Genomic DNA, 18,034 nt, shown 5'->3' on the forward strand with positions numbered 1-18,034 from the left:
AGCTAATCTCACTTGAACCTGAAGACAATGGTACAAGGTAAGCAGGTCAGAAGTGGTTATCCCTAGATTATAGATGTGGGGTTCAGAGAGGGAGAGATACTTGCTAGAGGTTGCATAGTTTAGGCCTGGCAGAACAGGGATCCAAATCCTCAGGTCTCAACATTACTCCACACTGTTGATTTCAAAAGGTGACCAGACAAATGAAATCAGTGACCTTGGAATAAAATCCACATTCCTTGCTAGAGTCTGAAAAAGCCTGCGGGATCTGGCCTTGCTCAGCTCTCCAGCGTTTACCGGCACCTCTGTCCCTTCCCTCACTTCTGCCCCTCTGGCCACCTGTTGTTTCCTAGAGCCCATTAAGTGCTTACCCACCTCCAGGCCTGTGTACTGATGTTGTTTGCCTGGCTCTTCCACGACTCCTTATCTTTCAGGTCCCATTTCAAAGTCATTTTCTCAGAGAAAAGAACTCTACCCTGTCTAAGGAAAGTCCCTCTGTTATTTTCTTCCATTGCACCTTCCTTCCTAGCCCTTATCACAATCTGTAATTATTTATGGAATGAATTTATTTATTTATTGAATTATTCATTTATTGAATTGGGTACCCAAGTCATTCAATTCAATTAATTTAATTATTCATTTATTTAGCCAATATTTATCGAGTACCTACTAAGGGCCGTTCTTTCAGGAGCTGAGGTTACAATAGTGAACAAAACAGACACAGATCTCTGTATGATGGGGCAACTTCCCAGGCAATAGAAGAAAGACAAAAGGAGTTAAGTGTCACTCCAAGGGTTTTGGCTCAAGCAACAGGAAGATGGTGCCATCATTTGCTGAAATGCAGAAGAGAGCATGTTGGGTGGAGGGGGATAAAAAGGAATTGTTTTTTTGTTATAAGTTTGAGAGAGTCAGGTGGAGACATCAAATTCGTGGTAGTATGTCCATCCCCAGAGTTCAGGCAAGAGATCTGGGCTGGAAATACACCTGGGAGTCATCGGAGCACTGATTATAGTAAAAGCCACAACCCTGGATGAGTGGTTTTGGAGAGTGACTGTAGTTAGAGAAAAGGTCCAAGAACTCAGCCTTCAACGTTTAGAGGTCAAAGAGACAAGGAAGACATTGAGAGACGGCCAGAAAGGTCGGAACAGGAAGCAGAGTCTTCACTGGAGAATGAAGATGAGGTAAGAGGCATTGGATATTTGAAGAAAGAGGAGAAAGCAGGAAAACATGTCCTGTGAGAGTGAGTGAACTAGAGAAATAGAGTGACCTTCAGGCAGTTCTAGGGCCCACATGAGGCTAGTGGTCTAATTTAAAGGGAGCCTGGTCAGCATTAATTCGAGTTTTTTCTCTTGCTATGTTCAGCTGTGAAGCTGCAGGTGCAGAGCGGATGGAGAGCTTCGGTTGAGCCAAAAGAGAAGAAGGAAATGAGGGAGGGGCAAGGAAAATGAGAATGTGGGCAAGGACAGTGAGAACGTGGGTCAGGAAAAGGACAGTGTGGGCCAGGCCGGGATTAGGTGTTTGGCCGTGGGAGTTAAACTGCATAGGAAGGGAAGTGAGGACATTGCGGGGTAGGGAGGAGGGGACAGTAAAAAGTGAGTTGAAGGTCCCAGTGGGGTTGAAGGGCTATTTTGAGTCAGTTTATTAAAGGAAATGGGAGAGGAAGTATTTCAAGGAGATGCTTGAAATTGAAATTAAGGTATTAAGGCCTAAGGAATGAGCAGGGAGGGAGTAATGAAGTGGAAGGAGAAGCAGAGGGTGAGGAACTGAGAAGCCAGGATATTGGAAGGATCATCTATGTGCATATTGAAATCATCCAGAATTATGACAGATTAGTTTTGGAGAGAGTCTTAGTGTGGTTTGGGGGAGTATTTATGGGAGATAAGGTATGTGCCTGGCACACACTTGGTTCTCAATCAATGCAGTTTAGTTACTTATTTGCTTAATATTTTTTCAGGGCGCTGGGTCTTCTCCCTCAGTTACTTCCAAAGCAGAGCTTCGTGGAGGGTTGTGGCATTGCATTGTGGGTGGCGATGGGGTTGGGAGACACACTGGGGCCTGAGCCTGGCCTCAAGGGAATGTGTGGGTCCCTGTTGCTGAGGCTGCAACATAGTCTGGAGTCCAGGCCCTTCTGCTGCCTTCAGGCTGGACTCCCACCAGAGCTGCGCGCCGTCGGCTCAGCGGCAGCAGCAGCAGATGGCGCGGAGTGGGTGGGCTGGGGTATCTGCAACTGATCCCACAGTTGCCGGATTAATGAGGCCTCGTGTCCGCCTTCTCTTCTGCAGTGTGCCAGCCAACAGTAGCTTCCTTTGCTGGGGTGGGTTTGTTTGCGGGAAATTTTTTGGCAGTGAAAGCTCAGCACCTGATTGAAAACTTCCTCTCCCCCTCATTTCTCCCCCTCCCCTGGCTTCTGTACTGGCTCTGGTGAATTCTGGGGCCTCAAGCCTGCCCTGTGTGTTTCCCGTGTCAAACCGATGAAGCTGAGATCAGGCAGTCCTGCTCCTGTGTTTATAGATGGGGAAACTGAGGCCTACCTAGAGAATTTAATCATTTATTCTAAAGCAGGAGGCTCAGCACTCTACATATGTCCCATGCCTTTCTGGTGTCCAGCTAAATACCTGGGTCAGCGTAGACTCCATGAGTGAGAACCTAGATTGTTCATATTTGAGGTTCAGGCCTATATGAGCATACCTGATGGGCATTGAGGTCATGGGCGCTAGAAGACAATTGGAAGCCAGATGAGAATGGGGTCCTGAAGAGAAAATGTCACTGTAAGTGAGGAGGGAGTCTGGCACAGAGGACCAGGCTAGCAAACAGGTTCAAAGATAAGAAGCATTAGTTGTGGGCATAGTATAAAGTTCTTCTTGGTCCACTCTGACCCGGCTTTCCTGGTAAATCCCCAAAACAATGTCACTAAGTCATTAGGTGGTCCAAGCAACTCTGTGGTATAACTGTTCCTTCCCCAGCAAAAGGGAAAAGAGAAAAGGAGGGTGCGTTCTTAATGATGGATGAGAGGGAGAGAGCAAGCAAGAGAGAGAGAGACAAGCCCCGGAGATCTGGAGGGGAGTAAAGATGCTGAGATATTCCAGTAGGTGGGGTGGCAGGAACTGAGGCCCCCAAGGAGCATTGGAGGTCAAAGACAGGTCCGTGCCATCAATGGGTAGCCCAAGAGGGGCCTTTGATTCATGGCAAACTAATGTAGGCAACAATACAGCGAGGACAATCTGGAGGCGGATGGGGATGGAACTCCTAGCCATGGGGCGGCAGGCATTTGGAGGGGCGTTGGGGATCTGGGGTGGGTCTAGAGACCAGTATAGGCCTCATCAACGTGGTCAAACTGAGGGGCACAGGCAATGGGCCAGTGGGACAGAAAAATTATCAAAATTAAACCAGTGAGACAAAGTTGTCTAATCTTTCTCACATAGTGGCATACATACAAAAATACTCGTTTGTCCCAATAGGGTAGAGGGACAGGTTGGAGCCAGAGATGAATGACCTGGGGGCTCTAACTGCCCAGGGCCCCACCTGGCTGCTCAGAGTTTCAGGAAATAAAATGAGCACATCAATAAGAATGCGTTCACAGATTGGGAAGTTCTGCAGTGAGGAGTGTATTTTTCTCAAGTAAAAAGAAGTACAAGGGAGATAATCCAGGGCTGCTGTAGCAGCTTAGAGATGCCGTTGTGGACCTAGGCCCCTCATGTGTTTCTAATCTGCCATCTATGGCTTTTGGTTGTTGCCTTCATGGTTGCAACATGGCACCTGCAGCTCCAGACATCACTTCAGCATTCCAAGTGAGGAGAAGAAAGGGAGGAGGAGGGCAATGGCAGAGAGAAAAGAGTGTGCCAGCTGTGTTTGCTCTCTTTTAAAGAGCTTTCCTGGAAAGCTCTTGGTGAGGACCAGGCACTTGTTATATCCCATTGGCCAGATCTGGGTGATGTGGCCACTTCCAGCTGTAAGGAAAACTGAAAGATGTTTTGTAGCTAGGCATTTTGTTGCGTTAATAAAATCAGAGTTCTTTTAGAAAGGAAGAAGAAAATTAATATGAGTAGGGCTCTGACAAAGACTACATTGTATTCAGGGAGTAGTTAATAGTTTTGCACAGCTGGACCACAAACTGTGAGGCAGGAAGAGGAGAGAGATGAGGCTAGTTCAGCAGTCAGAGCCTAGATGATGCGGGGCCTTGGAAGTCATTCTCCGGCATCTGAACTGTATCACCTGGGTGACGGGACTCCACTGACAGGATTTAGGCAGAGGAGTGATTTGGTCAGATTAGTGTTTTAGGCAGATCATTCTGGCTGGGGGGATGGGAGAGTGCAGATGGTGAGGAGGGAAGATCTCCTGTGAGGTTAGTGCCAGAATCCACGTACGTACATAGAAGGTATCCAGTTAATTGTCTCTAAATGAGATGATAAGACTTAAGCCAGGATAGCAGCCATGAGGAGGGGCGGAAGGGGATGAATTTGAGAAATTTCCAGGAGGTAAAATTGATAGGGTTTGGTAATTGACTAGGTAATTGAATGGTTGGGGGAAGGGAAGTGGGGTTTAGAAATATTCCTGGGTTTCCCACTATTAATTGGGATGTAGAACACAAGAGAAGGAGAAGGTCTGGCGTATAAAATTTGTTCAAAATCACACAAGAAATTGGTGGCAGAGCTGGGAATTGAACCCGGTTATCCTGGGCCAGTGTTCCTTCCATTACTCTGCGCTCCAACTTCTATTCCCTGGAGCCCAGAAAAACAAGCCATTGATGTCTTTGCACCGACTGATTCTTCTCCCCTTTCTCCACCCACCAGGTCATGAGAGCCCAGGGATGAAGTTAATATGGTGATGGCGTCTTGCTCCTGGAGGACCCAGCTTAATGAGGGTATGCTAAGAGAGTGAGCAGAGGGGCCGCCATAAACACCACCTCTCTCACTGATGCTAGGGGGTCAGGAAGCACCTGGACGGAGCATTAGCTTCTCCCCACAACTATTCTTTCTGTAATTCCTGCTTCCTGAAGCTTGGCTGGTATGTTAATTTCCTATCGCTGCTCTAACAAATTATCACAAATTCAGTGGTTTAAAATAATACAGATTTATTCTCTTATAGTTCTAGAGGTCAAAAGTCTAAAATTAAGGTGTTGGCTGGGCTGTATTCTTTCTGGAGGCTTCAGGGGAGAATCAATTTCCTTACCTTTTTCAGCTTGTAGAAGCCACCTGCATTCCTTGGCTCCTGAGCCCCACCTTTTGTTTTCATCATCACATCTCCTATTACTGACTGATCCCTCTACCTCTTGCTTATAAAGACCCTTGTGATCACATCGGGCCCACCCAGATAACCCAGGATTATCTCCCCATCTCAAAATCTGTAACTGCATCACATTTGCACAGTCCTGTTTGCCATGTAAGGCAACATATTCTCAAGCTCCAGGGATCCGGACATGGACACCTTTGCAGGGGGACATTATTCAGCCCACCACAGCTGAGCACCTTCACAGGCATTCTTTTCATGCCCAGTTTTGGCACAGTCCTTCCCCTTGATGAGCTCACAGTTCAGGGACGTAGGCAGAGAAGTAAAGAGCAAATTACTCTGCAGGGTGAGAGAGGCAAGCACGGGGACTATGGGAGCCCAGAGGAGTGGTACAAATCTGGTCTGGGAGGTCAGAGAAGGAGCTTCAGAAGAGTCAATTTCCATGCTGAATTTTCAGGAATGTGTAGGAAGTAGCCAGACGAATAATAATGATAATAATAATAACAGCAAACAGGAGCCAGCCTGGTGGCACAGTGGTTAAGTTCACACACTTTGTTTTGGTGGCCTGGGGGGGTGTTTGCGAGTTTGGATCCCAGGCACAGACCTACACACAACTTATCAAGCCATGCTGTGGTGGCATCCCACATACAAAATAGAGGAGGACTGGCACAGATGTTAGCTCAGGGCCAATCTTCCTCACCAATAATAATAATAATAATAGCAAACATTTGCATAATTATTGCTATCTGCCAGGTTGTGTTTTAAGCACTTGACATATATTAATGCATTTGATCCTCTCAATACCGTATAAGGTGGGTACTTTATCGCTCCTATTTTATAGATGAGTAAACTGAGGCTGAGAGAAGGTGATCCATTGGCTGGAGTGTAGGTCCTTCCCACCACTCTTATAGTAAAGATCAAAATCCTTTCTGTGGCTTTTGAGGCCCGTGGTGATCACGTCCCTGCTCCCACTCCCACTCCCACGCCAGCCCTGTTCCCACCTCCACCTCTGAGTCACTGGGCTCCTTTCAGCTGAGCCTCACTCCTCTCCACCTCTGGTCCTTCGTACATGCTATTTCCCCTCTTCCTAGGATGGGACACGACCTCCTCATCCTTCAGATCTCAGTTCAAATGCCACAGTAGCAGGGTATTCCTTGTCCTTAGCTGGGCAAATGTCCTTGTTACTCATGGTCAGAGCAGCATGTACTTGACCTTGACAGCACTCACCCCCAGCCGTATACAAACATCTCTTTTGTCCCCTCATTGTGTCTTCAGTGCCACATAGTAGGTGGTCAATAAATATTTGCTCACTCAGCAAAAAACATAGGGGAAGATGGGAGTCTAGGAGTAAGCAGGAGCAGGCCCATCAGAGATCACCCAGTTTAACACCGTCCTTTAACTTCTGGGAAACTGAGGCCCAGTCAGGTGCAGTGACTTGCCCAATGTCACACAGTAGGTAGGGCAGAGCTGAGGATTCTGACTCCTGGTCCTGGGTCTCTTCCACCATTCCCAGTGTGATGCTCCTGACCTTGCCCTAGTGCCTGGGGCACGACCCTGCCCAGGTTCATTTTTGCCCACCACCCTGAAAGCCAAACCACCAAGAGGACAAGATCGCAGCAGAGAGTTTACTCACAAGGCAACCACATGAGGAAGCGAGAACATGCGTCTCAAATCTGCTTTGCTGAAAATAGGGACTCAGGGATATTTATGGGGTACGGGGGCAAGGTGATCTGAAATGTGAAGATAGGTGATTGGAGGTGAGGAGAGGTGAGGTAATTGATGATGTGCGTAAGCGTAGTCAGCCTTCATGCCTCTTCATAGGATCCATGTTCGCAAAATGGCAGCATTAGCATGATCTGAGGGTGGGGTTTTTAGCCTCTTGACATCTAAAGGTCACCTATCGGACATCAGCACGGGCCCAGTTGATGAGCTGGTAGTCTCAACTGGCCTGGAGTGGACAAAGGGGTTCTAATTCCTGAGAAACAGCTCACACACCCATTACCATGGTGACCCAGGCTCCAGGGAGATGTTATCTATAGGAGCCTAGTGGGAGTCAGATAGCATATTGCCTAAACAGCACAGTTAACAATGGGTGGGGGAATAGCTAAAAGTTATAACCAGTAATTGCAAAAAGAAAAAAACCTTTAGTTCCTAGCTACTTAATCATCAATGGCTAAATCTTTGCCAGTTTCACCTGCCTGTCCAAGTCTGATTCATCTTTCAAGATACAGTTGATTCCCAGGCATCTCTAGGATGCATTTCTTGTTACACCTCAACTTCCCCCGACTCTGCCATAGTTAGAATTGACTGCTCTTTTCTTTGTGCTCCCCAAACTTCCTCTAGCTTTGATCTTGCCATTCAGTGCTTACATTGGAGCTCCTCCAAGGCAGGCACTGTGTCTGATTCCTCTGTCAGGGAGGCATGCATGCAGCAGAAAGATGTGGTGTGGGACCAGTACTGTGATACAGGAAGGCAGAGGGATGTGGGATTGTCTAGGAATCCCCAGCCCAGCCTGGGTGTCAGGGAAGGTTCTCAGGAGGCAGTGAACCATGAGCTGAACAAATCAGGATTTGCCACATGGATGGTGCATGCGTGTTTGTGTGTGTGTTGAGTGAAATGGGGCCTGGCGATGGAGGAAAGGACATTCTAAAGTTTGCAGAATGGAATAATGAGCTAGTCACATGGGGTGAGGTGGGGGTTGGGCAACCCGAAGCCCTTTTGTTCCCAAGGATTTAAATGAAGAGGTTGAACTGACTTCCAAGGCCTTTCCCTCACCGCCTAAGCAGGCAATGATGAGGCCAACGGTGTGACAAGTTGGGGAGGGCTGCCCTTTACAAATGGTCCATTGGATCCGTTTTCCCATTTGGGGTGAGACAGAACTTACAACTCTTTTCTTGTGTCTACAGCCAAGAGGAGTATGGCTTGGGAATGTCATCTCTTCCCAGGAATTTGTTTATGAATGAAAGGCCCTCACTTCCCTGCTCAAAAGCCTTCTGGGACCCTGCTTTCCGAAAGAAGTCCCCTGCCTCAGCCTGAATGTCTGACCCTTCTTCTCTTATTCCTCTGCTGTCCTCCCACTGCTGCCTGCCTAAGATCCTTAGCATCTTTCTCCATCCCTTCCCCAACGCCAGGAAGGCCTCCTCAGCTCCACCTTGCCTAGCCACTCCCTACTGTCCTGCATGGGCTGTTCAAGCCACCCCGAACTCCTTCCTCAGGGCAACTCCCCCAAGCCTTTCTTTACCAGCAGGCCATATTGTAGAGCACATGGCCCCCCTGGTTTCAGCTGTTTGGACCATTTGGTCTGTGTGAAGGAAAATTACTGGTGCCAGTGGCCTGTAAACAATGACCAATCAGGGCCAACATGGTTTTCTCTCTGAAAATTTGAACCATTCTTTCAGGGACAATTGGACCTGTTCTTGGTAAAGGTAGCGTCATCGAAGAGTCACAGGGAGGGGGCAGAATGGCTGAGTCACTGTAGTGGTTGGGCACAAGAGGAGGGATCAGTGGGGTCTCTGGTTGCTGAGGGGCATTCAGAGCCTCTGACCATGTGTGGCTGGAGTTGTTGTATTTCAAAAGCAGCTCAAGTTCCATGAGGCCGAGCGAGATTTCCAAGAGCTTATTCCCACACGTACCCCTACTGTCTCCTCCCTCCTTTCCTGGAGTCTTTCTCTGTTCTTCACATCCAGAGGTACCCACCAAACCATGTCCCCCTGCCAGGGGGCCAGGCCCAAGCTCTTTTCCTCTGAGAACTCTTTCTGGCTGCTGTTTCATTCCTACTACTCTTCATCACCAGGAACTTGAAGTATTTTATCTCTAATCCTTCCTTCTCTGACCAGGAATCTGTGAGACGTTGAATGATTCGCCCAGGGATCTAAACCCAGAGCTTTCACCAGAGCTTGTCCTCTTCCCACCAGGCCACACTCTCTCCTTTCTGGGCCCCAGAATATTCCTTTCATTCTCCACAGATTTTCAAAATTTCCTGTAACTCTCCTTCCAGCACAGAAACTACCTGGCATGGCTAAATAATTTTTTCCTATGTTTTGTCTTTGTAACAAAACTCTAAATTTCCATTCCTGGTGGGTTTTTTTGTTTTTTGGTTTTTTTTTGGTTTCCTGTCATAACTCACTATGCACAAAACAGGTGGTGAAAGAAAAAAAAACGCTGAATATGCTTCTTCATTCTTGTGCCCCTTCCTCAATGCCTGGCATATGGTAGATGTTCAGAGTAAGGATTCTAGTGTAGACAAGACTTAGGCTGGTTCCTACACCCCTACCCCACCGTACCTCACAGGTAGGTGGGTGTTCAACCAATGATGGTGTCACATTGAAAGACAGTCAGTGTGGTTTAGTGGAAAGACATTGGATTGGAGCCAGACGGCATGGGTGTAATTCTGCTACATGCTGTACAACCTTGGGCAAGATTCCTAACTTCTCTGAGCCTGTTTTTCTCAGATGTAAAGTGGGGATTATACTATGTGCCTCCCAGTACTGTTCTGAGGATTCAGGGGCAATACAGATGGTGAAAGGAGCTCTCATGAAGGTGACATTTGTTCACGCAATGCCTTCATCTCTTAGGGAGAGCCATGCGGTCAGCTCCAAGGGCAGCTAAGTTGACTTGTAGAGATTCTTACCTTCTTCTGGTTCTATCCTCAACTCCTCTCTACCTCGATGACTTTGGTGGTTTAAACAGATCTGTCAACAAATAGTTTCATTTTTAAACATTGCTGAGCAACACTGTTTAAAAGCTATCACTTTTAGTTTTTCTTTATCAATTTGCTTGTAAACCAATGTTGTTGGATCTGTTTTTCCATTAACGGTCTGGGGAGGGGGTTAGCCCTAGGCAGTGCATTAATGCCATTTCCCTTGTTCCTTACATAGCAGGACTCATCTCCACCTTTAACTGAAGCTGGAACCATTTGTTAATTGTTTTGGCTCTAATTATGACAGAATTGGCTCTAGGTTGGGTGATATAGCTGGGGGGGGGGCTTCAAGGTCAGACAGGTCTGGGTTTGAATTCTGCCTTCACTACCTGCTTGCTTGTACAAGATACCAAATCTCTCTGAGTCTCTTTTTGCTCAATGTGAAAAGGAGATGATACCCCTCACTCACTCACTTGGGAGAAGAACTAAGTGCTAACTGTTAGTGCCTGGCATATTGGAAAGATAGTAAAGTGCTCTCTCTAGAAACAATTTCTTAAACCTTAAGGACTTTGCTGGACACTTGTAAAATGATTACATGGCATCCTGGGGTGGCATGTGGGTCCTTGCATTTGAACCACTAGTAGATTAAGCTGGACTTGCATAGGGAAGCCTTCGGGTAATTAACCCGGGGTTGGTAATTTTAAGCCAGTTTTCATTCTGTTGCAGAAACAAAAAAGATGAGACTGGAGAAATGCTATTCCTTTAATTGAAGGAACACTTTTATGTTCTCAGGTCTATTTTAATCTTAAGTGCCGATTATGCATCATTCTCTCCTGTTAACAGACACTTCTGTAAGTGATCTGCACAGAGAGAAATATGATTCTTACATAAATACTGTACCATGAGAAATTATCTTATTACCTAATGTGCCAAAAAGCTAATAAGATAAAGGAACGGTACGAGTCATTTTTGGACAATATTAAAACTTGATTTTAGCTCATGGAAATAAAACGTAATTTCCTTTTATTATTCTCTTTCCCAGGTAGAACAAAGGCAGTGAAGGGTGTAAGGATATTACACAGCTGTGTTCCGTGAGCTCTTATGAAGGCTGTGGAAGGGATCCAGGCAGGATGGCCTCAAATTAAGATTTTAATGACTCTTCCATTTAGAAAACACACTCTTGCTGTTAATGCTGTCTTGTCAGGTATGATTTTTGAATCTGCAGGTGAAAGTAAAAAACCCCATCTCCTATTCAGTTGTGCAAATGCTTGCTTCTGGGTGTTTCCATTTGTATGTCCATTACGCAACAAACATATAGTAGCTACAGAAAGTAAGGGCAAAACAATTTCAAGAACTGGGAGTTTCCTGAATCGACTCTGGCAATAGGTGATTAAGTGCTGAATTTTGACAAGGTTAAGATAGCTAGACCCAAACACTGACTGAGTGTGGGCCCCACGAGACTTTGTGAGTTTCAAATGTACTTTTAAATGTTGTTCTTTGGGGTTTAAATGTTTTATTTACAAATGAACAAATAACAATTGATCTTGATGAAAGAAATTTGAACAGGACTGGAGTTGATAAAAATTTATGGCTGTGACTATCATTTGGCCAGTGTTTGAGCTTCGGTCATAGACGTAAGTAGTTTGATGCTGGTGGCGATGACGTAGGATGGTTACAGACACAAACACATTTTTGCTGTCTTCCTTTGCTATCATTCTGACAGAAATAGCACTAAGCAAATGCCTTCAGCCTTCTCTGGCATGCAATTTTTCATCCAAGCAAAACATAATGTACCTAGGACCTAAAAGAAATTTAATAATCTCTACATTCTTGTGATTTGTTAGACCTTTCCCACAAACACCTACAGAAACTATATAATGTTTGCCTGGAGATTTAAGGTAACAGGCTTACACTTGCAGCAAGATGAATTTTTTATTAGATGTTAGGCAGACTCGTTGTGCTGATGTTGGGAAGTGTAGCCAAGAGAGTGTATGGAGAATGTCCTCCTATGGATATTTTAAAGACCTATTTAAACACCCACAGCTACCCGTGAAACTTCCAGGATAGATCAGTTGGAAGCTAGAGAATGAACTCTTGAACCGTACGATTTCACCAACTTCCAATATTCCAAAATAATGTATCCACTAATTCAAAGAGCACTGAAATGACACCTGTAAGGAGCAGGGCTGGTAATGACTGGTAATAACTATCATAGACCTGCCAGCAAGGTTTTTAGACCTTCTACACACGTTTGTGAAGCTGTTATTCCTGAGGGCAACTACTAGTTTGAATGGCCATTTTTCTTCAGAAGAGAAACACAGGGGCTTGTCTTTAAGATAAAACTAAAATAAGAACCTTTAAGTTCAACTATGTGAAGTTCAGCCTGACAGAGTTTTAATATTTAGCTTGGTTAATTAAATCCCATTTTTTGCCCTGAATTTAATTATCCCAATCATTGAGGTAATTTACTACAATAATAAAAAGGGGGCTAAGAGGAATGGAAGAGAATCTGACTGTTCCTTCATCTGGCTCATTGGGGGCATTTCTTCTTCAATTGTCAGTTTATGGATGGCGGTGTTTTACGGGGTATTACGAATTTTCAATTAGCGAGGAAATGAAAATGACAGACAGACCAGTAGATCATCAGTGAGTGACTGTATCGGGCAATCACTAAAAAGCTCATGTGTAAGTTCAGGACATATTTTGCTATGAGTTCATGGGACCTTAGGCAGTTCCTCTCCCTTAGCTGGAGCTTCTATCATGTTCTTTATATACTGTATGCATAAGCCCTTGTGTAGGGTTTCTATTCAAAGGTAAGAAAGTCAAATATTTGCCACTTCTAAGCAAAAATGAGTGCTCAAACAAAAAGGTGACCTTTCTTGTTTAGCTGTCACTTCCAATATACAAATGGTCTGTTGGCTTAATATTGCTCACGCTCTGCAGTCTCAACACTGAGGTGCCGTGCAGTAGAATCAGACTCAGATTCAAATCCCAGCTGGAAACTTGCTGTTTCCAGTTACTTAATCTCACTGAGCCTCAGTCTTGTCACCTGTGAAATGAGGATGGTGCTATCTACTTCTCTCAGACTGCTGGAGACTGCTGGAGAGGAAGTAGGGGACACCACACAGCCTGTATGACAACAATAGATGCTCTGCAAATAGTGACTCTTTCTCTTCTGAACAAGTCACAAGTATGCTTATAAATGAATAACAGGCACTGATATATCCTAAAGCCAAACACAATGGCAAATATGCCGGTTTGGTATCAACCAGGGGAGTGTTCCTCACACTTTAAAGAAGCCGTGATTTACCTGGGGATCTGGTTAAATATAGATTTGCATTCGGCCTGAGAGTCTGCATTTTAACAAGCTCCCAGGTGATGCTGATACTGCCAACTGGAGACCACAATTTTAGTAGCATGGAACTAGGGCAATGACTTTTGAATACTGAGTTGACTTTGAGAGACTGGGCTAAGTTGCAAAACAGAATTTTACTCTACCCTTTTTGGTTTGTTTGCTTAACGATAAAAATATTGGGGAAATCTGAAGATGCTATAGAAAAAAAAGTTTGCATGAACACATTTAAAAATCTGGGAAGCTCAAATCCATTCTACACACTTTCATTTATTGTCTGGACAGATAAAGTACAAATAATTCAAACACAACAAGATTATGGAAAAAAAAAACATTTACAATACTTTCCCTCAGAAATCATCTAAACTAGCAAGATTAACATGAAGTCATTCATTATAACTAAAGTATACAACTGCCTGGTCCTAAGATTTTTTTTCCTTTTTTTTCCCCCAAGAGTGAACACATTATAGAGAAGAGATTTTTGGCATGCCTTTCCCACTAATGCTTAGCAAATGCATCGGAACTTTGCCAGCAAACTGCGTTCATTCATAGCAGGTGATGTAAAAAGGTTTCCCTGAATGTCGAACGAGTGTTCTCTGAACTGAAATCTGATGTTTTCGTCCAAAACCGAAAAGAGGAAAAAAACAGAAAAAAAATTTAAAGGAGGAGTCTATGATGCAGCCTTGGTTTTCGTTATCTGTCTACCACTATGACTACTACGACCAAGTTTGCCTCTTCAGTGTGAGAACAACAGTTCTGTCTACATGCACTTAGTGGGTTCAGCATGGGAAAAAACGCACAAAATAAGCACAAGTTATAAATAACCATAACGTTTTATTACCATTAAGACTAAACTTGTATTGAAAAGATTTTATATAACAAGACAAGAAAAGCAATAGCAAATTTAACTATCAACTAGATTATGCATAGCGAGTAACTGTTTCTATTACCCAGGGAAGAGCAGGAATCCTTGTATTTTTTTGTTTTGTTTTTGTTTAAATATATAACCGTACAAAGCACAAACATACTAGAATGCTCAGTGCACTGGACGTGGGAGAATGCTCCCTCAGTCATTTTGTTCCCTTAGCTCTGTTTTGTTTCCCCAATCTGAATTACATTAAAATAAAGACCCAGTTGTTTTTATTTTTCTACTGTGCAGTAAGAAAAAATATTCACAACAAACATGACAATATATCAAACAATAGTTCTACACAAGTTACCTTGATACCTCTTGAACTGTCACTTAAATATCATAAGAAAACATTTTAAGACATATACAAACGAAACTAGCCAAGTGTTACAACTTATAATAAATTAACCCAAAGAAAAAAATAACTTTATATATATATATTTATATTGTATATACACATACACACACAACAGAATGACACAATAATATGCTTCTTCCCATAGTTTAAGTAAACAAATAAGTAGTCTAGCCAATCTAGCTATATTTGATCTCGGCCATAGGCATCATCACGTCGATTAAATAAATAAGTGTTTCAAGCAACATAAACAGTGTTTCAAATGTACCAACACAGCCCAATTCTATCAGCATGGGCTACAAAGTGAATTTGAAAATTCCTTAATGAATTTAAAGCAAACGTATCTTTTGTTTTCCTCTCCTAAACACATTACATTTAACTATGATACTAAGATATGTAAATAATTTCGTAGCACCTACTGCTCAAACTAAGGAAGTTTTAGATCAAAAGGAAAATTAATCTTTTTAATTTTTGTTCTGCTGACATCCCATACTGATGACTTAAAGAAAAACTGTCTTTCAACTCATCTCCTTGCTTTTGGGTTTTGACTGTGGGGAACTGTGGTACCCTGGGTAGAACGAACACTCCTTTCCCCTAGTAATTAATAATTTTTTAATTATTATTACATGCTATGAAAAGATATGAAGATCATCTGTTTATAGCCCATCCTTCAAAAAACAGTCTACGAATCCAGTTTAAAACACACATCTTGATCTCTAAAAAGTTACCAGTGCAGTATGAACGCGACAAAGTTGTCAATTTCCCCTAAATTAGCCAGTCAAAATATTTTTTTCTCAAATCCAGATTCTCTTGTAAAAATTCTTTATATTTTATAAAAATAGATTTTTCTTGAAACCCATTTTCAGCAAAGAGACCACCTCTTTGGCAACAATGTTAATGTTATTAAATTGTTAATGTCATCAGGTATCCCCCTTGCCCCCATCCCCTAACAGAAGACTGTTTTAGTTCACATGATATAAAAGAAAAAAGGAAAAATAAAAAAATTTGCAAAAGTTTTTTTTCATTTTTGCAATTTTTATTATTCCTCTTTAATCTGTGTGGGGTTTTTTTTTGTTTTTTTTTTTTACCAATCTGATTGGATCAACATTTGACAAAAAAGAAAAATCTTTTTTTCTTTCTTTGAATCCCATTACTTTGTAAAAATTGTTTTATTTTTATTATTTTTTTTTTGTCTTTTGTTTTTCTTCTTCAAATGAGCGAATGGTCATCTTAAAAAGATCCACCTTCAAGGAAGGTAGTAAAGTTAGCTGGCTGGGTAAAAATCCCTGCACATTGCTATCTATGTATATTATATTCAACAACGACGGCTATGAAAGAACATTCAATGCATCAAAGGTATTTTTTTGTTTTTTTCTCTTTTTTTCTAAGCATTATAAAATCCTTTCCTGGTACACCTCAGGATACTCCAATGTTTTAATACTTAGGCAACACTGGCTTATAAAGTCCATGGTTGAATATAAGCCTTGAAAAGTTTGTTTCTCTCTCTTTTGTGTGTGTGCGTGTGTATGTGTGTGTGTGTGAGCGTGTGTTTTGTTCGTATATATTTATATATATATTTTAATAAGTAAGGATGGGAGATTCAGGACTTATGGGCTTTGTTGGTTTTAAAGGAAACTTGTAACACTCGGTCTCCCAGGCGGTACCCGTTGAGGCTGGCGATGGCCATGGCCGCCTCGTCATAGTTGGTCATAGTGACGAAGCCGAATCCCTTGCACTTGTTGGTGTTGAAGTCACGGATGACCTTGACGTTGTTCACTGCGCCGAAGGGGCCGAAGAGCTGCCAAAGGACACTCTCGTCGGAATCGGGGGACAAGTTGTAGACAAAAATGCACCAGCCCGTTCCTGTGTGACCAGGGATGTTCATTCCCACAAGGCTTGTCATCCCGTCAATGGTGATTGGGGAGAACCTGGGGGGACAAGCAGAAGGGGGGACTGGTCCAGACATCAGTCTGACCACGGATAACACACAGATGCACAGACACAGACACGGGGCAGAGGGCTGAGTGAGTGTTTGCAGGAGAGTCTTCAGGGTTTAAAAACCAAAATGCAAAAACTAATGTCTGTGGTATTTCTTCTGATGGGAATGGCTAGAATGGCTAAGGCATGTGTATGCCAAGAGAAAGGCCTAGGTCAATTCCTAAAAACCACAAGGAACTCCCAAAGCTAGGCTCTATCATAGTTCTACCACAGTATATGTTCATGGGGTAACCCACCCTGACCCTTACTTACCCTCCCTCCCCGCAACAGACAGTGAGCTCTTAGAAGGGGCTCTATCTCATTCATTCTGTTGCTCTCCTTACTTACTCAGTGGAGCACACATGGGATCTCACAGACATAGTGACACATAGAAAACATTCAATAAGTGTTTATCGATTGAATAAGTGAATAACATTGGTGGAATCAATGCTTGGGAAATTTTATTTTTTAAGGCAGATTAGGGGATGGCCCTAGAAGTGCTCATGTCTACCATCTTTGCAGTCCCTTGACTTATGGCTGTCAGAGATCTCTTGATGTTACTGAGGATGGAGAGAATGTGAGAATGAACAGACATGTCTTGTTATTAATCAGATGGGTGGCTCATGTTTCATTTAGCACGTGTTCAAAAGTTCCCCCAAAAAACTCTGAACAATAATAATAAAGACATATCACTCCTTGATGCTGTATTTTCTGGAATTCATTTCTAAGGACACAGGAGCAAGATTTCAAGTGGTTTGTGCATTTATGTATCTTGAATCACTGTAAATTAGAACAGCATAAAACTGTTATTTGCCTTTTTACAACAACTTTTGTATTAGGCTTCGAAATCTTCTCAGTTTCCATGTAATCTTGAAAATAAAAACAACCTTTCAGATTCTATTCACTGTCTGATAAAATATATCCATGTGTGACTCATGATGGATGCATCACATGAAACAATTAGGTTACCAGTGCCTACAGCAGAAAAATATCTGTTAACACTTTGTTTTATACCAAACTTATACAGGGATTTTGATCCTATACACTGACCAGTGTCTTGCTTTTCATTTTGTCATTTTTGTTTTTTCCTGAAGAGGGAGATAGAAGAAGAAGAGGAAGCAAAAACTGGGGAAAAGAATAGGATAAAGTGTCAAGTAGGACTGTTTTAAGAAAAAGCAAATATTCTTGGAGATCTGGAAGTCCTACGAAAGAAGAGTTCTGTATCTAACCATAATTTAGATAATTAAATGGCTGCTGAAGATACGCTAGACACAACAACTCAATAAATATTATTTTTGGTCTTATTCACTAAGTCAATCTTCCCTCTTGCTTAAAAATGAATAACAGGACAAAACCAAAAAACATCATGGTACGGATTCGTAGAAGGGCAAACTCATGTCAGATTGTTATCTGCACTACTTCTGAAGACTGTCTTCTCATCCATCACTCCTCCAAATGAGTGAATCGACCCTTTTCAGTTTATAGGTGGGGAACAGCTAAGTATTTATTACAAAGCCAAAGTCAGGGCCAGCAAAGAGGTTTCAAGCACAGCCTCAACTCTAGGGGGTAGTGGCTTCC

General features: G+C 43.1%; 1 protein-coding gene and 1 long non-coding RNA gene across 21 annotated transcripts in view; one reads left to right on the plus strand and one right to left on the minus strand.

The window, feature by feature from the left end:
* The first annotated feature begins 1 nt into the window (after position 1).
* LOC106838222 (uncharacterized) lies at positions 2 to 15,762 on the plus strand. The gene is made up of 4 exons (XR_006527907.2): positions 2 to 37; positions 4,788 to 4,858; positions 10,905 to 11,066; positions 13,669 to 15,762. It is a non-coding gene; the product is annotated as an uncharacterized lncRNA (long non-coding RNA).
* Positions 15,537 to 18,034, minus strand: part of ELAVL4 (ELAV like RNA binding protein 4) — a 138,372-nt gene continuing 135,874 nt past the window's right edge. For 13 of the 20 annotated variants that reach the window (XM_070509970.1, XM_070509973.1, XM_070509977.1 and 10 more), the window contains one exon: positions 15,537 to 16,407. In XM_070509970.1, the coding sequence (XP_070366071.1) occupies positions 16,080 to 16,407 (328 nt within the window). In that variant the 3' untranslated portion in view covers positions 15,537 to 16,079. Of the gene's footprint in view, positions 16,450 to 18,034 lie in introns of all 20 variants that reach the window. The other 7 variants (XM_044770758.2, XM_070509967.1, XM_070509964.1 and 4 more) reach the window with 1 other exon arrangement.

The sequence above is a fragment of the Equus asinus genome, chromosome 5 (assembly GCF_041296235.1).
Source record: "Equus asinus isolate D_3611 breed Donkey chromosome 5, EquAss-T2T_v2, whole genome shotgun sequence".
Taxonomy (NCBI): Eukaryota; Metazoa; Chordata; class Mammalia; order Perissodactyla; family Equidae; genus Equus; species Equus asinus.